Here is a 23,065-nt window from a genome sequence, read left to right as displayed (position 1 = left end):
GCAATATACACATATCTTCTACAGCTATCTTATAGCATTCATTTATCCATCAGTCATCAAATATTTACTGAAAGCTTATTATATGCCAAGTACACAGGCCAGTCTTCTTGACACACACACAGACATATCTGTCCTCTTTTCTTCTGCAAGGCTGTTGTGCCCACTCTTCTCACTTTCTCTTGTGACATTCCAATTCTATTAAATCACTTGGCTATAGCCTCATCTGGTCCAGGAAGCCTTCCCTGGCTTCTCCAGGCCACCTCTGCTGTCTATGGCCCTTGTGAGGTTAAAATCTTCTAAGATTGTGTAACCCTTAGAGGGCCCATTAGTCTGGCCTGGAAAGGAACAACGTTGGCAAAAACCAGGGTATGCTGAGATGACCTTGGCCAGCAAACCATCTTCCTACTGAGGTTGTGAGCATGTTGACAGCAGGGACGTGTCCACTATGTTCCATGGTAATGCTTGGCATTGTTCCCTACCGAGAGTGGGTACTCCATCAGGGCTTCTTAACTAGTGGATCTGTTATGCTCAATAGGAGATGCTGTTCAGAGAAATGATCCTAGAGCCCAGTTGCAAAAGAAAACGAACTGTATACTAAAGCAAAAAACCTTCCCACAACTCCCCACTTTACCTAGTCTTCACACAAAACCTCAATGATTTTCTAGCTGTTACTAAGAGGAAGGAAGCTTTCCTTTGAATATGGAAGGAACCTTATGGATTATCTATTCCAAACTCCTCACTACACAGACAGAAGACTGAGACCTAGAAAAGATGGGATCTGAACCCAGATCCCTTCACTCCCCACTCAGACCAGTTCTCTTTCCACATACCATGTTGGCTATGCAAGTGGCCAAAACCAAACAAGGTAGAGAGAGAGAAAAAAACAACAACTAGAGATTCTAGAGAGAAAACCTGGAGAAAAGTACAGCTCCACATATGCCTGGCCTGAGGAGGACCATTTCTGCCAGTCAGGACAAGGATATCAGGAGCAGGAGAAGCCTGTGTGGCTCTGAAAGCTTGAGTGGGCTACTTTGGTTTTGAGGATCTGAAACATTGTCTTCGTCCTGTAATGAATTACCACAGACTGGGTGGCTTAAATAACAGAAATTTGTTTCTTACAATTCTGGAGTCGAGGTCTAAGACCACGGATCCTGCAGATCTGGTGTCTGATGAGAGCACTCTTCCCACTGTGCAGATGGCCTTCTTCCCATTGTGTCCTCACAAGGGCAGAGAGCAGAGAGAGAAAGCAAGCTCTCTCGTGTCTCTTCTAATAATGGCACTAATCCCATTCCTGAGGGCTCCCCACTCTGACCTAATTATTTCTCAAAGGCTCCACCTCCTAATACTATCACATTGGGAGTTAGGATTTCAACACACAAATTTGGGTGGGGGGACAATAAACACTCAATCCATAACAAACATGATGGTTGGTTTTTCCTTCTGAAATCATCAGGAGAATCTTTCAAGAGGCTCCAGGCAGTGGTTTTCAGCATTCCGCACTTGCCTTCCAGGTGACAGGCACCAGCTCTGAAGTCTTTCCAGCCCAGCATCCTCCTCCCTCAGGCATCTGCAGGGATCTGACTGACCACCTCTCCTCACAGGCTGGGGGCCTTCCTCCACAGGACGCTCCTATTAAGAAGCCACCCAAACACCACCGTGGTAAGAGCAGAGCCTCCCTCACTCCACAGGGCCCGCAGAGAATCCTGAGACAGCTGTCCCAGCTCACTGGCAATGGAGAGTCCCTGTCCCTCCCCCACTTCCCTCACTTCCTCCCCGTAAGTTCTAAATCAACTTATCCTCCATCTCTTAGGTACTCAGACAAAGGCAGAAGGACCAACAATTAAGAACGATGCCAGTCAGCAAACCAAGTGAGTTCCTGACCCTAACCCTCTCACATCCCATCCATTCCTCTCTAGAGAGAACACAATGAATTTCCATGTCCGCCTTAATTAAGAAAGAGGAAGCCCTTCCCCACTCTACTGGCTCTTCAGAAGGGATTTCAGAAGGAATCAACCCACTGCCTCCTGACTTGATTCTTTGGTCCATTATCATTATTTTTAATTTCTTCTCTTTCCAGTTATGGAGTTGCAGTTCTGGATAAGGTAAGCACATATTCACTTTGAAGGGGTCGAATCAGAAAGTATTAAGCTCTGACATTCTGGAATTCCATGAAAAACTTGGCTGGGATGGAGGGGCATCTTCTTCCTGGATGGCAAGGGGGTACTGAACATAGACGTGGGGACTAAAGGGACCCTGTCAGAGCCAAAGCAAAAGAGGTTTTCTCTACACAAACCAACCCAGGCTCTGGTTCTATGTCCCAGGGTTTCAGGGGACTTACAGACATTTTGAACCCTTGTTCTTTCTCTCCAGGAAATCATCCAGCTTTCTGATTACCTCAAAGTAAGTGGCATGTGACCCTTCCCCTCAGTTCCTCCATCTACCTACTGCCTGATCCTCCAGATTAATCTTACCCTATTGCACTTTGTGCCTGCACCCCAGGAGGCCCTACAAAGGGAGCTGGTCCTAAAACAGAAAATGGTGATTCTCCAAGACCTACTGTCCACTCTGATTCAGGCCTCTGACAGCTCTTGGAAGGTAAGGGAATTAAATTTTTTTTTTAACAAAGCTCATGGGCTTCTATGTGTTCCCATCTCATTTTTCTTTCCACATCATCGCAGTAAGAGAAGGGGTTTTCTAACTACTGAAAAGTGAGCTGGGAAGAGGCAGAAGATGAGGGAGATGGTGCTCAGACCTAGAAGTCAAACAGGTCACAATAAATATATGGGTCATCACCTGAGGGTCATGGTGCTACATATCCAAGGAAGACCCAGAACCAAAAGTGGCAAGAATTCCCATTTTTTAATTTGTTGGAAGGAATGAAGGAAGATCCCAATATAGTTTATATTACTGAATATGGTAAATGTCAAATATTTTTGTATGGGATTCACACTGATATTTATCCAAACCAGCATGCCATGTACCCACTCAGTCTGAATAAAAATATCGGAGTGGGAAGGGACCTTAGAGACAATCTGGTCTAATACTCTTATTTTGCCCATGAAGAAACTGAGTTTCATAGGGGTCAAGTAACTTGCCAAAAGTCACACGGCTAGTTAGTGGCAGATCTGGAACTAAAATTCAGGCCTTTGATTTTAGTCCATTCAGTGTGCAATATTCATAGATTATGTCCTCTATACAGAACACTGGACTAGCACTAGAAATAATGAGATTATTTAGATAGGGTTCTTGCTTTGAGAAGGCTCATGGTTTTGTAATAAAGACACATGACTAAACAATATAAAAACATGAAAAATAAAAGAAATGTTTTCAAGATATAGGAAAATACAAGAAGGAGTGAGACTCCAGAGAAGAAAAGAGCCAGGGGAATACTTATATAAGCATTTGCCGGGAAAATATGGAAGCAGGAATAGTATTTTAGTTGGGGTACAGGCAAAGGTCTAAAGGCAAGTCCGGGCGTGGTGGCTCACACCTGTAATCCCAGCACTTTGGGAGCCCGAGGTGGATGGACCACTTGCGGTCAGGAGTTCAAGACCAGCCTGGCCAACATGGCGAAACCCCGTCTCTACTAAAAATACAAAAATATTAGCTGGGTGTGGTTGCACATGCCTGTAATCCCAGCTACTCAGGAGGCTGAGGCAGGAGAATCACTTGAATCAAGAAGGCAGAGGTTGCAGTAAGCTGAGATCACCTCATTGCACTCCAGCCTGGGCAAAAGAGCGAGACTCCATCTCAAAGAAAAAAAAAAAAATCTAAAGTCATGACACAGTCTAGTAAAATGGTTCTCCAATTTTTTTATTTCAGGATTGCTTTATACTTTTTAAATTATTGAAAATATACAAGAAATGCTTATATTTACCATATGAGAAATTAAAACAGTCGGCCAGGCACCGTGCGTCATGCCTGTAAATCCCAGCACTTTGGAAGGCCAATGCAGGAAGATCACCTGAGGTCAGGAGTTAGAGACCAGCCCGGCCAACATGGCAAAACCCTGTCTGTACTAAAAATACAAAAATTAGCCAGGCATGCCGGGCGCGGTGGCTCACGCTTGTAATCCCAGCACTTTGGGAGGCTGAGGCGGGCGGATCACAAGGTCAGGAGATCGAGACCACGGTGAAACCCCGTCTCTACTAAAAAATACAAAAAATTAGCCGGGCATGGTGGCGGGCGCCTGTAGTCCCAGCTACTCGGAGAGGCTGAGGCAGGAGAATGGCGTGAACCCGGGAGGCGGAGCTTGCAGTGAGCCGAGATTGCGCCACTGCACTACAGCCTGGGCAACAGAGCAAGACTCCGTCTCAAAAAAAAAAAAAAAAATTAGCCAGGCATGGTGGTGCACACCTGTAATCTCAGCTACTCCAGAGGCTGGGCCACAAGAATTGCTTGAGCCCAGGAGGTGGAGGTTGCAGTGAGCCAAGATCGTGCCACTGCACTCCAGCCTAGGTGACAGAGCAGGACTCCCTCTCAAATAAAAAAAAAAAAAAAAAAAGAAAGAAAGAAAGAAATTAAGACAGAAATTGAGAAAGAATTATTAATTTTAAAATAATGATAGTAAAATATTTCATGCTAACCTAAATTACATGTTTTAAGAAAAATGGTCTGGGCACGGTGGCTCACACCTGTAATCCCAGACTTTGGGAGGCCAAGGCAGGTGGATCACTTGAGCTCAGGAGTTCAAGAAAAGCCTGGGCAACATGGCAAAACCTCGTCTCTACTAAAAATACAAAAAATTAGCCAGGTACATTGGCATGCACCTGTAGTCTTAGCAAGTCGGGAAGCTGAGGCAGGAGAATCTCTTGAGCCCCAGGGGTGGAGGTTGCAGTGAGCCAAGATTGCACCACTGCATTCCAGCCTGGGTGACGGGAGCGAAACTCTGTCTCGAAAAAGAACTATATTTTCAAAAACAAAATTAGTGACAGGAGTGTCATTGCTTTACACTTTTGCAAATATTTTTAATGTCTGGCTCAAAAAAAGACAGCTAGACTCTCATATTTGCTTCTGTTTTCAATCTATTGGTTTAAACATAAAGAAAAATCCAGTCTCACACAAATATGTCATTACAAAAAGTAAGACTTTGCTGATCCCTTAAAAGGGTCTTGGGGATTCCCAAGGTTCCTCAGAATCCCCATGTTGAAACCTGTAAATTAGTATATACTATAAATTCATGTATTAGTACGAGCTACAAGCAGCTTGACACCACCAAAGCATAAAGCACCAGGTGGAAAGAGATGGAGCACACAACCTCACCGGCCTGTGTGACATCTCACCCTACCTTGAAGATGGCTTGAGCAGAGAAAGAAAGATGATGGGAGAGTATGGAACAAAACTGAGAAGTTGCAGTGATGTAAAGAGGACTTCCTAAGCTCAGCCCTGCTCCTCACGTCAGACATTGTACCTGGATTTTTCAGTCTATGGTCAGAGATCCTGATTGTTAGGTCATTTTCATTGACAGAGTAGGAACTTGGGGCAGACAGCTGTGCATGTGAGGTGGTTTCTGGTCCTGAACTAAATTGAGATCATCTCACTCATTTGTTTGACAGTCATTTGATAAGTTCCAACTCTGTGCTGGGCCTTGTGCTACAGGGACAAAGAGCATTACAGTCCTAACTCTTGAGGAGCTCACAGTCCAGCCACGAAGACAGAGACATGTAATAAATAACACCAAAACAGTATAATAAGGCTATTGCAGCAGTGCATACAGCATGATGCAGGAAAAAGAGAAAGAAGGCAGCAATTATTCCACCTAAGGTGGAATAGGGAAGTCTTTAAAGGAAGGAAACCTAGCCAGGCACGGCAGCTGATGCCTATAATCCCAGCACTTTGGGAGGCCAAGGCAGGTGGACCACTTGAGGCCAGGAGTTCAAGACCAGCCTGGCCAACATGGCGAAAACCTGTCTCTACTAAAAATACAAAAATTAGCTGAGCGTGATAGTGCATGCCTGAAGTCCCAGCTACTCGGGAGGCTGAGACACAAGAATTGCTTGAACCCGGGAGGTGGAGGTTGCAGTGAGCTGAGATTGTGCCACTGCACTCCAGCCTGGGTGACACAGCAAGACTATGTCTCAAAAAGTAAAAATAAAGGAAAGAAACCATTTTAGCTGAATCTTGAAGGATGAGTAGGAGCTAACCAGTAGAGAAGCAAGAGTGATGATGAAGGGAAAAAGCAGAAAGTAGAAGAATGTTTAAGGTAAAGGAATTGGAATGATTACAGGCCTATGTATGGCAAAGAATTAGGTATAGCAGAGTATGGCTGAAATGAAGGTATGCCAGAGTAGTGCCAAAGAAAGGATCTCACACAGGTCTTTAGAATTATGGGTCTTAAAACTTTTTCTGTTGAACAAGGTATCTCAAACTTGAATAATGCATGGACCCATTTTTAAAGGAAACCCATATATGTATACATATAAAATCAGAGATCCTTTAGAATGCATGCTACCCAGCTTGAGAAACACTGCTATTGGTAATAAGCTGAGTAGGAACGGAACTATGCTTTGCTGAGGTTTAAAGTCCTACACTTAGCAATGTCTGGCTCATCCTTAGAAGGTATGCAATTACTATCTGAGGAAATGACTTGTGAATGATCAGATCTGTGTCTTAAAAGGTTCTCTAACTTCCAACTGGATGCAGTGTCTCACACCTGTAATCTCAACACTTTGGGGGGCCAAGGCAGAAGGATCACTTGAGTGATCAAGACCAGCCTGGGCAACATAGTGAGACCTCATCTCTACTAAAAATAAAAAAAATTAGCCATGCATGGTGGTACACACCTATAGTCCCAGCTACTTGGGAGGCTGAGGCAGGAGGATCGCTTGAGCCCAGAAGGTCCAGGCTGCACCACTGTACTCCTGCATGGGGTAACAGAGCAAGACCCTGTCTTGAAAAAAAAAAAAAAGAGGGGGGAGGGTTCAAGGATTCTCTAACTTGTAGCAATAAGAACCCTGGCTCCAAGCGGGGGTTGGGGGAGTTGAAACTCTTGTAATATCCCAGTTAAGACAGAACCAGAGCTTGAATCAAAGCAAGCTTTGTGGGAATGAGGGGGGATATATTAAGAGACATTTCTGGGTTTGTCTCCAAGGAGGAGTTTCACCCCATGCTCCAGCCCAAGAGCAGAAGTTCCCTTGGTTGTGGTTTTCTCCCTCCCTTCTTCTCACCCCTCCCAATCCTCACCCTTCTCTTCTTCGTCCCTCCTCCCCACCAACCCCCTAGCTTCCAATTTTAAAGAAAAACAGTCTCAGACTTTTTCAATTAATAGCTATTGTTTCCCCTAAAATAAGGCAATTCAACTCTATCTCTTCCATGAAAGCCTCAACTCCAATAAAAGTATAGCCCCAAACTGTGGTATCTGGGAAAAATAATTGGAAGAAAGTGGCCAGAACTGGTTCAGACCTTTATTTTTGCCATTTGACCTTCATAAATTTGAATTTCCAAATTCACATGCTGAGAACTTACCACAAACTCCCTATTAGAATCCCAAGGATCAGCTCCCTCCGCTGGCTTCACCTCCAGATATCTCTGGGCCTTTTGGATACCATAGGCCCTGGGGCACTATTGAGACTCCTGAGGAGGGTCCAACCTTCAGGGCAGAAACACCTCTACTAGCAGAGAAAGCAAGCTTTCAATATCGTGCAATACAAAAACGAGAGCAGGGCAGCCTTGGGTTTGAAGATCTGCATCCTGGAATTAAGATCTTGAGATGACAGCGCAGCGGGGATTGGCTGAAGCCCTAAGCAACCTCTACTAGAGCAGAGAGATGAGCTGTGGGCTGGTGCTTCTGTGGTGAGGTGGTGGTGTTTCTGGAGAGCAGATCAGAGGCAGGGGAAAGCCACGCAGAAGCAGGAGCTGAAGACCTCAGACCGGCACCAGGTGTGTATGGCTTCCACCTTGCTCCTCTCTTCACTGGGGGTTATATGCCCTCTGAGCCCTCGCTTCCCGGGGTCAAACTGCCTAGAATGTCAGCAGTAGGTCTGTAAAAAGTGCTTCTTCCCAGATACTGTAACACTGGGCTTCAGTGTGGGGAGCCTGGGGCTCAGACCAGGAAACTACATGCCCGATTTGCAACAACTTGGCTGCGACTTTTGTGATGTTTTGGGGAGTCCAGAAAAGCAGAGCTGTGGAAAGAGGTTTCGTTCAAGCTCCAGACTTGGGTGGCCCTTCATCCCCACTGAAGGGGCTATCGTAAATTGTCTTCCGTTGCAACACGAATGGAAAAGTAATCTGGGGTTGGGCCAATACAAAAACAGTTGAAAGAGGCAAAATATTGGATTAAAGCCATACTATGGAATGGGGAGAGAGGATATACCCCAAAAGGGTAGGAGACTGGGAACATTTTCAGAATATTGCCTTAGGCCTGTTTTCTTCCCAAAATATAGCAAGATAAACCTTAAACTTGGTAGGTTTGATTGCATTCTGCATAGAAAGAGTTTGGGCAAAGGCAAATGCGTGGAGCTGGAAGATGTGAACCAGAGGAGGTAGGTGTAGAGCCAGCTGATTTCAGGACCTGTGGATTTGACAATGAACAGGCCACAGCGGAATGCAGCCGTTTTACCAGTTACTTCAAAGCTCAAACAGTAGAAGTCTTTGTCCACATCTTCCATCGGTCCCAAAGCCCTGTGCTTATTGTAGATGCCAAATCCCTGACTCTCTGCTCTCCCTCACATGAGACGTTAGGAAAAACATTAATAGCAGGAGGCACTTTAAAAAATTATTTTTGGCAACGCTTTTTGCTTTTGCAAGCCCCAGCTGAGTAACACAGGAAGCTGAAAGGGTGGGGGCACCCCCTGGCTCCCATGGTTAGAAGAATAAGCCAAACAAGATCAAAACAGGAGCTGCGAGATACCACTTCCTGCCTCCCCCAGGCACCCTGAAACTCACTGAGGGAGGCGGACCTCAAAGCTGAGCCCCCTCCTATACCCCCGGACCGTTACAGACCACAAATGTTATAAGAGATGGAAACGTCCAGGCCATCTGGCTGAGAGGGCCCATGGTGTCTCGGGCCTAAAGAGAGGTGGAATTTCAAGACCTCACAAGCGTCCCTTAGCCTGGTTGGAAAAAGCCAGAGAAAGGATAGGAAAACCGGTCACTGCCCTTTCTCTGGAAAACTTGCTCTCATTGATGGCTCCCCGGCCCCCTCCCCTACACATATACACCCTACACAAAACTCTAGGCTGGAAGAACAAAACCCCTACCTGGGCAAAAGGGGCAAGTCTACAAAGGGAGGGGACAAAAAAGTGGCAAGGAAGCTGTAGCTAATCAGCTGAAATACTGAAAAACAGAAACAGAGACTGGCTCTTCATGCCGGCCTTGCTCCCCTCTCGCCCTTGAGATTAGCATCTTTCTTGGAATGTCCAAAATACCATTAGACAGCCCCAGCTTATGAATAAATAGAACGTGACTTTCTGGGAAGCTCCCTTACACCCCCTGCCGCCCTCACTCTGCTTTAATATCTCTCCGTTTCTTGCTTTCTTAAAGTTCTCACCTTGAGTCTAGTATGTACGTGTGCATGTGGAAATGTACGTATGCAGGTGGAGGTGTGTGTGTGCAGGTGGAGGTGTGTGTGTACATTTGGAAGTGCGCGTGTGCATGTGGAGGTGTGTGTGTCCAGGTAGAATGTGTGTGCATGTGGAGGTGTATCTGTGCATGTGGAGGCATGTGTGCAGCTGGAGGTGTGTGGGTGCAGGTGGAGGTGTGCATGTGCATGTGAAGGTGTGTGTGTGCATATGGAGGTGTGTGTGTGCAGGTAGAGGGGTGTGTGTGTATATGGAGGTGTGCGTGTGCAGGTGAAGGTGTGTGTGTGCATGTGGAGGTGTGCGTGTGCAGGTGAAGGTGTGTGTGCAGGGGGAGGTGTGTGTGTGTATATGGAGTTGTGTGTGTGCACATGAAGTTGTGCATGTGCACGTGGAGGTGTGGGTGCAGGTGGAGGTGTGTGTGTGCATGTGGAGATGTGCATGTGCATGTGGAGGTGTGCGTGTGCATGTGCAGGTGTGCGTGTGCATGTGCAGGTGTGCGTGTGCAGGTGGAGGTATGCGTGTGCAGGTGGAAGTGTGCATGTGCATATGGATGTGTGTGCGTGCATGTGAAGGTTGTGTGCATGTGGAGGTGTATCTGTGCATGTAGAGGTGTGTGTGTGTGCATGTGAAGGTGTGTGTGTGCAGGCAGAGGTGTGTGTGTGCATAGGGAGGTGTGCGTGTGCATGTGAAGGTGTGTGTGCATGTGGAGGTGTATCTGTGCATGTGAAGGTGTGTGTGTGTAGGTGGAGGGGTGTGTGTGCAGGTGGAAGTGTGCATGTGCATGTGAAGGTGTGTGTGTGCAGGTGGAGGTGTGTGTGTATATGGAGGTGTGTGTGCGCATGTGGAGGTGTGCGTGTGCATGTGAGGGTGTGTGCAGGTGGAGGTGTATGTGTGCATATGGAGGTGTGCATGTGAAGGTGTGTGGGTGCACATGGAGGTGTGCGTGTGCACGTGAACGTGTGTGTGTGCAAGTGGAGGTACGTGTATGCAGGTGGAGGTGTATGTGTGCAGGTGGAAGTGTACGTGTGCATGTGGAGGTGTGTGTGGCAGGGAGGGGAGTGTATTAATCTCCTAGGGCTGCTATGACAAAGTACCACAGTCAGGGGAACTTCAAAAACAGAAACTTATTTTCTCATAGTTCTGGAGGCTTAAAGTCTGACATCAAGGTGTCACCAGAGTTCGTTTCTCCTGTAGTCTCTCTCCCTGGCTTACAGATTGTCATCTCTCTCTGTGTCTCCACATGGCCTTCCCGCAGTGCCCTGATCTCCTCTTTTAATAAGGACATCCATCATATTGGATTAGGGCCCAGCTTAATGGCCTCATTTTAACTTAACTACATCTTTAAAGACCTTGTCTCCAAATATGGTCACATTCTGGGGCACTCGGGGCTTAGGACTTCAACATAGGAATGTTGAGGAGATACAAATGAGCTCATAACCGAGGGCAAGGGAGGGAATAAACATTCTCCCGGGAGGGGAGACTGGGTTAGCCTCACTGGCCTACATTTTACAGGGAAAAGTCAATGTACAAGACTGAGAAGAGGTGAGGAGTGCAGAAGTGCCTAGACAGGGGAGGGAGATAGTGAGCGAAAGGGTAGCTTAAAAGCTTTCCTTCCAGGGCCCCCTGCTAAGCTACCCTGAGCCATTTGATAAAAAACGAGGTAAAAAGAGGACTTGAGGCCAGTCTGATTCTTTCTTGTCCTAGTCCAGAGAAACAGGAGAAGATCCTCTTCTATCCAGCATCCTTTGTCATCTTTCCTCCTGCCTGCCTCCTGAAAGAGTCCACTGTTTGAGCACCAACCATGTGCTGGGCAGTAGGATGGGAATATAGAGTCAAACTCTTTGCAGACTAGATTTTGGCCCAAGCTCATTAACTCATCCCATTTGCTCCAGGGACAGCTTAATGAAGACAAACTGAAGGGGAAACTGAGATCTTTAGAAAACCAGCTGTACACCTGTACCCAGGTAAGCATTCTGAAGGATATTTCCGTCTCGGGAATCTAGAATTAAATGAGAAGAATGCTTGAACCTCAATCTTACTTTCAAGAAATGCCACCAGATGGAGAATAACACACCCATTCCTACTTACCCAGTTCTGGCTTGGCCATTTACACTTTAGTTTCTAATTCACTAGATCACTGTCTTCATCCTTCTTCCTCTCCCTTTCTCCCAGTATCCTTCTCTTTGCACCCTGGAGGAATCCCAGCACTAACCACTTTGTCAGCTCCAGGGGAACCTTGAGAATACCTGACAGTGTAGGGAAAGGCCCTTGGTAAAGATTCACACCACCCAGACAGACATTTACACATCCTAATCTTTGAACAGATGAGTTAGATGTTATAATGAAGTCTTAGAAAATTATTTTCATTCCATGGGCAACTTTTTTCTGTTTTTTCTAGCAACCCCTGGAAGAATGTAAAAGCTCTTTTACTTGGCTCTTCTGTAACACCATTTTCCAGCATTAGTAATCTCGATTGGCCTAATCTTGGTTTACAAGAGATAGAAAGAAGTCAGCTTTCACATTTGAGAAGTGATGGATACATGACAGGTGGGAAGATGTCAAATAAGAGAATGGGGTGAAACAGGCAGAATTCTCCCATCTGGAATTAGAGAGAGAAGACAGTCCTGGCCACATTGATGGCGTCTTACAGGGGAAGAGAGTTTATGGAGTCTATAAGTTTCTTGGTCTACGACTTTCATTTTTTCAGTACAACTTGCTTTGTCAGGACTAAATAATGCCAACCAAGTTCACAGGAGACTAATATATAATCCAGAATGCCAGTCTATTCAATAGGGAATAACACATAACCAGTGCCCAGCATGGATGGTCATTGGATGTCCAATAACTGGGACATCCCCTACATATGACCTCAACCAGGTTAATTCCTGGATCTGGTTTTTAATGAAAGTTCCAAAACTGTAAGACCCACTCAAATTTAAATCCAAAATTTCAGACAATTCCAAAGCTAAATGGAAATGATTTCATATTGATCCCTAAATTTTTGTCATCTGGTCTACTGCTTACACAGTGGGTAATCCAGAATTGACAGTAAAATCTGCCTGCCTTCTCCGAAATCACAGGGCATAAAGATGAAAGAAAGGGAGAAGGCAAGACCCCCAGTGAATTAGTAAAGCTGTGCTTGTGTCTCCTTAATCCTGCAGCCAGGAGGAATTTTATAATGCAAATGTATTAATTTTAAAACATTAAGTTCATTAGGCATTGTAGAGACGCTACAATGATTTTTTTTAAAGCAGCGGCAGTATGCTCCCTCCCTAAAGGAGTTTACAATCCAGTATGAAAGACAGATGAGTCAATAGAGTGGAATAATAGAGGCATACAGGGGATACTATGTGAACACTATGAACACTAAGAAAAGCTACCTAATCCATAAGACATTGTGGGATGCGGATAGTTGGTCAGTTTATCAGAACTGATGATACTGGACTGAATCTTGAGTATGAGTAGAAGTTAACCAGCTGTAGGCAGAAGAAGCTATATGGGTAAAGGCAGAGCCCCAAAAAACAGAGTGCTGGGGGATCTGCAAACATCTCAGCTTAGGTGGAAGTAGCATGGGATGAAAGTCTAGGTGTGTAAGTGGAGCCATGACAAGGAGTTTGGATGTGATTCTTAGGGTGCTGAGAATCCATGGAGAGATTTATGCAGGAAGTGGCAAGATCAGATTTGCATTTTAGAAAGAACCCTGTAAATGCAGGACTGAAAAGGGACTGAAGGGAGGCAAGATTTGAAGAAAGGGAGGCTGTTGCATTCATCCACATAACACTACTACTAGAGCCTGAACTAAGGAAGCAGCAGTAGGGATAGAGATGAGACAGATATGAGCTGTTAAGGAAATTGTCAAGGCTCAATGACCAACTGATTACTGGGAGGAAGTGAGAGAGAAAATGAAGATTGACTCCCTGGTTTAGGGTTTGGAAAAGCCTGGATGGATGATGATTCTGGTCACTGAGATAGGAACCCCAAGAAAAAAGAACATGTTTAGAAAGATGAGTCCTGTTTAGACATGTTGGATTTCAAGAGCTTGTGGAAGGCCTCGGATACAACGCCCAGCAAGCCTAGGGCACTGTTTATTATGCCCCCCTCTCATCTCTCATTGCCTGAGGGACTCTCCTTGCTAGCTCTACCCTAAAAGAAATGGCTCACTAGATTACTGGTATCTCTGCCTGGGGGAAGAACCAACTTCTTTTCATTTCTGTATCCCAGCTCAGGATTTGGCACACAGAAGCTCAATGTGTATTTGTTGAATTGCATCAAATTTACAGAAATACTCCCCTTGGGGAATGAAAAAAGTACTACTGGAGATGGAAGACCAGAAAAACAGCTATGAGCAGAAGGCCAAGGAGTCACTGCAGAAAGTGCTGGAGGAGAAAATGAATGCAGAGCAGCAACTACAGAGCACACAGGTATGGGGATGCCACAGAGACCATGGGGCTGGGGACTCCAGGCAGCTTGGGGAACAAGGGAGCCAGCTGCACAACTCCCTGGAACCCTCTCCTCTCTGATTTCCCTCAGCGATCCCTGGCCCTGGCAGAGCAGAAGTGTGAAGAGTGGAAGAGCCAGTATGAGGCTCTGAGGGAGGACTGGAGGACCCTTGGGACCCAGCACAGGGAGCTGGAGAGCCAGCTCCACGTGCTTCAGTCCAAACTGCAGGTACCAGGCACTGGGGGTGGGGAGGGAAGACAGGGTATGGGGAGGAGGGGTGGTGATGAAAGAAGCTGTTCTGGATTAGGGACTCCAAAGGCAGCTGACAGCATCTGGCTTTCAGTTCCTCGGTCACCACCTACTTTGTACCAAATTCACTGTTTTGGCTCTGAAATCTAGTTTTGAGTTTAGCAAGGATGTCTGTATTGCTCATGCAAATGAACTAAGCATTCATTGGAATGACACCATGACCACCCAAATGAAAAGAACTGGCTGGAATATTCATCAGCCTACTAATGTCATATCCCAACCCACTCTCCAAACTCCATCCCAAAAAAGCATCCAGTTCAAAATTGCCCACTGTTGGCACAGAAAGAATGTCACTAATTTATTTACAGGTGAGTACTAACTAACACTTTCTGCCAATGTGTTTTTTAAGCAATTACATTTAGCAATTATAATTAAACTCTTGGCATCCTCAAGGGTTCCATCATCTTCAATCTGTCCTAAGCCTCAGTTTCCCCATCTCTAAAATGAGGATAATAGTACCTACATCATAAGGTGGTTCTGAGTATTAAGTAAGACAATCCATGTAAAGCACTTAGCACAATGCCTGGCACATAAAAGCACTCAGTAAATATTAGCTATTATTTTGCATAGATTTATTTACCTGGTTTGGAATTTTAAGGATCCATCTCATAAGCTGATCTTTGTAATTTTCCTGAAGCAGGGCTCAGAACAGCCCACTTGATAAGAGACAGAGTATATGAGTCTTATCAAAGGAGTGAGCCCAGCTGGTCACTCTGTGTGGTGGTCACTTGTTCTCTTCTTCCCATCACCTATAAGGCAACTCCTATGAAGATTTTTGTGGGGCGTTTTTTAACTTTGAATCTTTGTGGAAAAAAAAAGACCCTAACCAAAAAAAAATTGATACTGCCAGATGAAGAAAAAAAGAGAAAATGAAAACATCTAGAAAACTAATGACTTCGTATTCCTTAATTTGGTGATTTACCCAAGTGTCAAGACATGAGTTCCACACCAATGACAACCACTTACATTTCCCCTAGAATGGCAGATTTTTTAAAGTACTGGGTTTCCTAAAGCAATTCTTATTTTATATATTCTAATTTATGTACATGAATGTGTCACTTAGACCTGTCACTAGAAATGGTTTAGAAAATAAACTTACACTACACATGCCTCAGTCCACTTCAAAACTACTGGCACACGCCCAGTCCCTGCTACTCAGAAGGCTAAGGTGGGAGGATTGCTTGAGCCCAAGAGGTCGAGGCTGCAATGAGCTATGATGGCACCACTGCACCCCAGTCTGGGTGACAAAGTGAGACCCCATCTCTAAAAATAAATAAATAAAGACACGAGTTCCTTGTGAATATCAAAAGTCTAATCTGCCGTTATAAATGTGAGGAACAAAGCAATGGGAAGAATAGGAAAAAAGAAAGACTTCTCTATTTTCTCATCTCCCTAACATTCCTTCTATCTCTAAAATTCCAGAATTTTCTATATTTTCCTCTTCCATGGTACCTGCCCCCCAACCTCCACCCCAACACTGACCTCCTTCTATATTGGCCCCTCCTTCTCCTTACAGGGAGCAGATAGCAGGGACTTACAGATGAACCAGGCCCTGCGATTTTTGGAAAATGAGCACCAGGAACTGCAGGCCAAGATTGAATGCCTGCAAGGGGACAGAGACCTGTGCAGCTTGGATACCCAGGACCTACAAGGTACTCTTCTCCTTGGAGGCCTTGGGCGCATGGCAGCCATGGCCAAGTGAGCTAAGAAAAAAGAAACTGAGTTAAGAGAAAGGCTTCAGCCTTTTATTTGTTTGCTTGATTGGCTGATTGGCTTTATAATCTCATTTTACCTTGAGGGAGAGGCAGGACTGTTTTAATCATCCAAAACTGAAAATTAATTTCACTGTACTAGATAGAGTATCTTGTTGTCTGAGCTCTCTTTTTTAGCCCATCCCTCTGGGCCAGATCACAGCTGCTCCTACATCAGTCACATATGTCAAGGCCACAGTCCTAATTTGAAAGGGAAAGGTCAGTTGAAACACAAGGCATAGAGAAAGTCTCTCAGTCACACCCTCTGTGTCTGCTGACAGAGAAGACTAGACAGTGTGTAAACACAAGCCTCAATGCAACCCAACATTGTTGATGCACAAAACCTGAGGTACTTGGCTTCTGGTTTACCTCTTCAGAACTGGGACAGGAAGATAGAGCAACTTCCAACAGACACGTTAAAGGCCGCGACAAGACAGCATCTATTACTAATTTCCATCCTTAAGTACTGAGTTCATTAAGTCTTGGGTTCCTTTATTTTGGCTTGCATTATTGCATTTCCAGATCAACTAAAAAGGTCAGAGGCGGAGAAACTCACCCTGGTGACCAGAGTACATCAGTTGCAGAGTAAGTTCACTTTCCAGATTCTGAAAGTCCACAGCGTTTTCCTGGGGCTCCCGGCCCACAAAAGGCACCCAGAGTGGGGACTAAGGGACCAGTCTTTGGCATATGCTCTAACTCTGTGCATTTTCAGACCCTCTTCTTGTGAAGTGAGGTCATTTACATAGCTCTCCATAAATTATGTATTAGCCTCTGTTCTTTTTTTTCTACTTTTCTCCTTCCATGCCAATGACACCACTTACATTTCCCCTAGAACTGCAGATTTTTTTTAAGTACTGGGTTTCCTAAAGCAGTTCTTATTTTATATATTCTAATTTATGTACATGAATGTGTCACATAGACCTGTCACTAGAGATGGTTTAGAAAATAAGCTTACACTATACGTGCCTCAATCTACTTCAAAACTACATATTGGGCCCAAAGAGGAAAAGGGACTTCTCAGAAGAAAAGCAGTTTCTGAAAAGCTGGAGAACCTGACTCAATTAATACGGCTGCTGGTTGCCCACCACTTTAACCTCTGACACCTGATAGAGAAGCTTCATGCAAACAGCAATGATTATTAAGAGAGTAAAGCAACCACAGGGAAAAGGGAAAATCTTCAAGCAAAGACTTGAAGATAGAGACATGGTAGGGGGAGATATAAGGATGCTATATTCATAGCAAAGTACCACAGACTGGGTGCCTTGAAGAACAGAAATGTATTGTCTGACAGTTCTGGAGACTAGAAATCCAAGATGTCAGCAGGGTTGTTTCCTTCTGAGGGCGTTTAGGGAAAGATCTATTCCAGGGCTCTTTCCTTGGCTTTGTAGATGGCCGTCTTCTCTCTGGGTCTCTTCACATTGTCTTTCCCATGAACATATCTGTGTCCACATTTCCCCTTCTTATAAGGACACCACTGATATTAGATTGGGGCCCACCTGAATGACCTCATTTTCACTTGATTATCTTTTAAAGAACCTATCTCCAAATAAGGTCATAATTTAAGGTTCTGAGGGTTAGGACTTCAACATATATATTCTGGGGGACAAAATTCAACACATAGCAGATGGGAACATATTTAATAACCAAGGTTCTAAGCAAAGTTCTGGAAAGAAAACTCTTTGTAGTGAATATGCTAGCATAGACAAGTTCCTTGTGTTTTCCAACAGGTTTGCTTCAGAATCAATCCTTACAGCTTCAAGAACAGGAGAAACTCTTAACAAAGAAAGGTCAGCAAATTTATTACCACAAATTCTAAGATATTGCTCTTCCCTTACCTGCCTAAAGGCAGCGGGATGGACTGCATGACCTCCTGGAGTCCCAGCCAGTTCTGGGAGTCTGTTAAGTCTGGGATGTGTGGGAGCCTTTTAAGGACTGATCATTGGCTCTGAGGACACTTCAACTAGTTAGCCTTCTATCCTGAGGTATATAAACTGTGAAAAAGGGTTTCTATTCTCTCTGAAAGCACATGTCTGTGTTGAACATTTCAATAAATTTATTTTGAACTCAGGATTTCATGTCAATTTTTACACACTTGATTTTCCAAATCACATCCAACTCCCCAGCCCCAAACCACATAGCATGCCAGAGTCAACTCACTCTTAGCCCTAGAGAGTCTACTGTCCGTGTTTCCTGAGAATTCACTGTGTATACAGAGGGGCAATAGCTCCTCACCTGTCCACTACACACGACCTTTTGTTTTCTCCTCACAATCATTGGGCATAATATAATAGATAAGGCAGAAATTTTTATGCCCACATAGTATAGATAAGAACATGAAAGTCTATGGTGACACAAACTAACAACACAGCTACAACAACAATCCAAAACTTCTGACTCCTAGTCCATGCTCTTTTCACCAAGACTAAGACTGCAGGGTGGCTAAAAAACCATCTTTAACCATATGAAGATAAATTTTAGGATATGACTGCCATCTTCACAACTTTCAAATGAGGACATCAGGGAAAAGGGATTATATTAAAGCATCCACCAAACTTATTTGACAAACTAGGAAGAATATGACATACAACCAATGACATTACATTAGTAAGTATTCACTGAAACTATCTAGCACTAGATAAGACTGGGGATACAAAGAAAAGATGCCAATCTTGCCCTCAAGGAGCTCAGATTCCAGCTGTCTGTCCAAGCTTAGCAGGGGCCTACTGGAAGTTAACCTTTATGTCAGAGAATGCCATCAGTCTAGCCAAGAGCACGCCCTCCCAAGTTCCCTCCCCTCTCCCCACTCCTAGTGGTCTCACCCTCAGGGCCCTTCCTCAGAGGTGTGGGCCTCACCGTCACCAAGAATCTGGCTGCTTTTTTAGATCAGGCTTTGCCCGTGTGGAGTCCAAAGTCCTTCCCTAACGAAGTGGAGCCTGAGGGTACAGGGAAGGAGAAAGACTGGGATCTCAGAGACCAGCTGCAAAAGAAGACTTTGCAGCTCCAGGCCAAGGAAAAGGAGGTGAGAGGGTGACCTGAGATAGTAAGGGCTCATTTGCAGGATAGCAGAGAAACCTGGGAGGCAGCCAAAGAGCAGGGATTTCAAAGTTTAAGTTGTGAATGGATAACCACAGACATTCATTTGCCTACATAAAGCGTCTGTGCTTTTGGGCTGACTTGTCAATCTTTTCCCTTCCTTATTTATACCAACTCCTATTCAAGGTTTTATTAAATGGTTACCTTTTAGAAAGTTGACCAAAACTCAAACACATTTAATAAAAATATTAACTTCTCAATATGTCATCCCACATTGAGTATCTTAAGTCTTTATATGTCCTTTAAAGAGTAAAACTCTTCCTTTGTACATACTCACAAACATACACATTCCCAGAAGTATTGATATGCAACTAGCTCCTGGGAAAGAAACTTGTACTAAGGTCACTTCTAGGTCGTTTGTTCTATAAGAACGTCATTTATCGGTGTCTCTCATTTGCAAAGCACTTGCACGTAAAGTCATATGAAAGAACTTAAATGTATAAAATGTAATATTATAATATGCACTACTGTCAATCACTTAAATGAACACATTCCTGACAATGTGAGACAGTCAAAAGACAAACAAATCCCTGAGAACGGCTGGGAAGGGAAGATGGTGGTAAAAATTCCAAATAAGTGAAACTTACAAAGGGCAGTCTCCCCTGCCTGGGCTCTAGACTTCTAGACTTCCGTCCTAGACAGAAGTGACAGTGATGACTTTGGTGATGTTCTCCCCAGTGTAGAGAACTGCATTCAGAGTTAGACAACCTCAGTGACGAGTATCTCTCCTGCCTGCGTAAGCTGCAGCACTGCCGAGAAGAGCTGAACCAGAGCCAGCAGCTGCCTCCCAGAGTAAGAGGGTCTCTCCTTCCCATAAAGCCCTGGATGATGGGACGATTCCTTCTTTAACCAAGTTTTGCAGATAAAATGTATCAGCCCACGCCAACGACTGGCCATCCTGTCCTACTGTGCTTGGTTTATACTATACTGACATTATGGCAACCATTGAAAAAAACACTGGCTCGTGCATCAAAGCCCAACTTTCACAGAACTCTCAATGCCAGAAGGAAAGACTTACTCTTAGCTAAAGTATGAAAGGGTGTTCTTTTAGCCGATGATACACATGGTGGCAAGAACAGAAGGACACAAAAGTACTGGGGAATACAAAGAAAGAATATAATTTTGCTGGGTTATTTTCCACCCTTCATTATTCATATCAGTATTTATATATCTGGTCCCTGCTGGATATGGCTCCCTGGGCCAGAGAACATTGGTTAAGTGGTTTTACCCCAAGACAGGTGACAAAGTGGGAGACAGAGTAAAAAGCTTTTTCTCCACCACCAACCCAGGGTTTTCCACTGGGCTAGAGAAGGAAGAAGAAAGATTTTTGCCTATATCTTTTCCAATCAACTCATGGCCACTTTCTTCTGTCTCCCTGTCCCCCTACAGAGGCAATGTGGGCGATGGCTCCCAGTGCTGATGGTGGTGATTGCTGCAGCACTGGCAGTGTTCCTGGCCAATAAAGACAACCTGATGATCTGAACAATTTGTGACAACTGCCTTAGGTGAAAATCAGAAGAAAGCAACTCAATGAAAAACTCAGAAGGTTTGGGTACATTACAGCTTGGGTTTTCCAACTGACTTAGGATTTCTGACTTTTTGTTATTTTCTTAACCTACTGTGAATAAACTTCACCTGACCAGATTGTTCCTCAGAACTCTCAGTTTATTCCTGAATGGTGTATTACATTAACAAGTATCACATATTTAAGCATACTGGTGGTCTACTCTCCTCAAATTCAGTTGGAGGCATATAAACATGCAGAAAAGCCCCCAGCCCTACTTTCCTAGCAGGCAGCACCCACATAGACGAGGGATATTTACAAGGTTACCATGCAAGAGTGTTTGGCTTGTCTTCCACCACCCTGCTTTTCCTCTATCATCTCTTTCCTTCTATATTTTATCCAGTGAAAATGAAAACATCTCCACTAAGAGGACTTCCTAGTATAGAAATGGCAAGTATGTACTATCTACCAATTTGCTACTAGCACCACCATTACCTATTTACATGCCCTTTGCATTTGTGGCCAACTGATTACAGCATTGTGCCTTAGTGTACTCAAGACACTTGGAATTGGCAGTTGAGATGATTATTTGCCATCCCCAACCTAGAGATGATCATTTACTGAGTACCTTCTATATGGGAGGAGAGTTAAAGTCAGAGGGCCACAGCCGGCAGTGTGACTATCTCAGAGGAGACGCTGAGATCAGCAAAGTCATTCTGAGTCCTAAATCGGGTTCTGAGGTCCTTCTCCCAGGTGTTTAGAATGTCCCTCAGGCCTGGGAACAAACTCTCTGGGACACTAAAGGAATAGAGCAGGATTGGGGGTTGACCTAGCAACCATGAGATCCGGGCAGTGAATACTCGTAGTGGAGTCAGAGCTAAGCAGTTGTCATCTCCCTGGTTCAGGTGAAAGGTATAGGGGACAGGATAGCCCAGAAGGATCCCAAATACAGTACAGAGATTCCAGTCTGAGGAATGGAGCCTGCTGTGGGAGACTGCTAGAGATAAGTCCCTCTGCAGCCCCTGCAAATGTGTGATGATCTCAGCCACGAGGGCCTTCAAGTCCTGAAGCTGGTCCAGGGAGCAGACAGAAGGGTGAGGCCGGCAGCTGGAAACATCCACAAAGGCTATGGTACCAAGCAGCACCTGCTCCAAGTGCTGACATACACGCTCAGGACTGACAATCAGGCTGTTTTCTCCAATCTCAAGGATGTGAAGTCCAAAGGTCAGGAAGCCAAGCCCCTGCAGCTCCTCCAGATAGCTCTGGAGCTCTGATGCCCCTGCACAGTTGCAATCATAGAGCACAGCTGGCTTCAGTCCCCGGGCCACAGCCAGCACCTCTCCAGCTAAGTGAAGGCAGATGGCTTGGGGTGGACTCCGTCTCTTTCCCATCCCAAGGGTCTGCTGAGCAGCTGCCACCAGCAGCTGAGGGCTCGGTGATGACATGAGATCTAGAAGCAACATCAAGAATGGCCTCCTTAGCTAGCCCGAGTTCCCTTCCCTGGGTGGCATCTTTCAGCCAGACACTTGAGGAGGGGTCTAGAAACAAAGCAGGAGCAGGGAATTATTAACAGCCAGTGACACACCAGGAAACCTGCCAACAGCCTTCCCGTTAAATCGAGGTATCTTCCAAAGGTTATTCTGTCCCTCCCTGCTTTGAAATGGTGACCCAGCCCAAACAAGATAGGATCACCAATGCTGCTTGATTTTTCTAGTTGACTTGGTCTCCCTCAATCTTAAATTCGTGTGTTTTTCTAGCCCTATAGCTAGATTTACATTCACTCTGGCTTTTATTCTAAATTTTACCTGTTGCAAATTACGTTCTCTGGTTCAAACCAAAAGGAATTTGGGGTAGAGGCGGAGGCGGGGCAGTGTTTGGCAAAATTCACAGCATTTCGCTCGAAAGCCCTTCTGGGACAGAGCTCCAAGTTCCAAATATATCCTTTCCACTGACAACTCCCCTACTCTTCCCGCCAGAGAATAGTTATAAGAATAGTAATTTGATTAATATACACCAGAATGTGGACTAACAACCATCTCACCCTGACACATAAAAATGAATGAATGAAATCCGCTAGAACTACAGAAGGGTAGTATTTTAACTTCTGCTGGCCCCGCCTTCCCTTTCTGTCCGACATCAAGGACCCTCGGAAGATGGGATTTCTCCGATCCACACACCCCACACCAGAGCATATTATAGTGATTTGCTAAATGAGGCATAAGTCTCTCTCACATACGTTCTTTTTCCACGTCCGCTACAGGTTCGCGGGCTCAGAAACTTTTTGCGGCTTCCTGCCTGCTACCAGAAAGGCAGCTAGTCCCCCACGCCCAGCCGCAAGTAACACTCGAAAGCCCGCCTGCGCTGAGAAGACCCTCGCAGCCCGCTCTGCTCCAGTCCCGCAGGCACCTTCTTGCGCATGCGCACCCATTCGAGTGCCGCCCTCTTTT

The 23,065-nt window shown here is 45.0% G+C and overlaps 3 protein-coding genes across 18 annotated transcripts in view; 1 reads left to right on the top strand and 2 right to left on the bottom strand.

Moving 5' to 3' along the window:
- The window catches only part of TRAF3IP3 (TRAF3 interacting protein 3), a 25,791-nt gene extending 5,033 nt beyond the window's left edge, over window positions 1-20,758 (top strand). For 4 of the 15 annotated variants that reach the window (XM_055235157.2, XM_055235158.2, XM_063613128.1 and 1 more), the window contains exons 3-16: window positions 1,512-1,659; window positions 1,811-1,868; window positions 2,078-2,102; window positions 2,371-2,400; window positions 2,500-2,595; window positions 11,414-11,485; window positions 13,802-13,942; window positions 14,052-14,189; window positions 15,787-15,922; window positions 16,544-16,606; window positions 17,749-17,808; window positions 18,904-19,040; window positions 19,793-19,906; window positions 20,504-20,758. In XM_055235157.2, coding sequence (XP_055091132.1) covers window positions 1,512-1,659; window positions 1,811-1,868; window positions 2,078-2,102; window positions 2,371-2,400; window positions 2,500-2,595; window positions 11,414-11,485; window positions 13,802-13,942; window positions 14,052-14,189; window positions 15,787-15,922; window positions 16,544-16,606; window positions 17,749-17,808; window positions 18,904-19,040; window positions 19,793-19,906; window positions 20,504-20,596 — 1,311 coding nt within the window. In that variant the 3' untranslated portion in view covers window positions 20,597-20,758. Of the gene's footprint in view, window positions 1-1,511; window positions 1,660-1,810; window positions 1,869-2,077; window positions 2,103-2,370; window positions 2,401-2,499; window positions 2,596-7,085; window positions 7,879-11,413; window positions 11,486-13,801; window positions 13,943-14,051; window positions 14,190-15,786; window positions 15,923-16,543; window positions 16,607-17,748; window positions 18,090-18,903; window positions 19,041-19,792; window positions 19,907-20,503 lie in introns of those variants that run through there. The other 11 variants (XM_063613133.1, XM_063613132.1, XM_063613129.1 and 8 more) reach the window with 5 other exon arrangements.
- Window positions 1-22,940, bottom strand: part of LAMB3 (laminin subunit beta 3) — a 207,982-nt gene extending 185,042 nt beyond the window's left edge. For both annotated transcript variants that reach the window (XM_063613110.1, XM_055235153.2), the window contains exon 1: window positions 22,855-22,940. The gene's annotated coding sequence lies outside the window, so the exon portion shown is untranslated. The remainder of the gene's footprint in view (window positions 1-22,854) is intronic.
- On the bottom strand, window positions 20,207-23,065 carry C19H1orf74 (chromosome 19 C1orf74 homolog). Its single transcript, XM_055235167.2, has 2 exons — window positions 22,855-23,065; window positions 20,207-22,156 (listed from the first exon to the last, which is right to left on the bottom strand). The coding sequence occupies exon 2, from the start codon at window positions 22,079-22,081 to the stop codon at window positions 21,272-21,274; it is 810 nt and encodes a 269-aa protein (XP_055091142.1). The 5' UTR covers window positions 22,082-22,156; window positions 22,855-23,065; the 3' UTR covers window positions 20,207-21,271.

Source organism: Symphalangus syndactylus, chromosome 19, assembly GCF_028878055.3.
Source record: "Symphalangus syndactylus isolate Jambi chromosome 19, NHGRI_mSymSyn1-v2.1_pri, whole genome shotgun sequence".
NCBI classification, from domain to species: Eukaryota; Metazoa; Chordata; class Mammalia; order Primates; family Hylobatidae; genus Symphalangus; species Symphalangus syndactylus.
This window is presented reverse-complemented; position numbering and strand designations above follow the sequence as displayed.

Excerpts from the sequence above, each read along its gene's own strand:
- C19H1orf74 (XM_055235167.2), bottom strand. The coding sequence starts at position 22,081 with ATGTTGCTTCTAGATCTCATGTCATCACCGAGCCCTCAGCTGCTGGTG.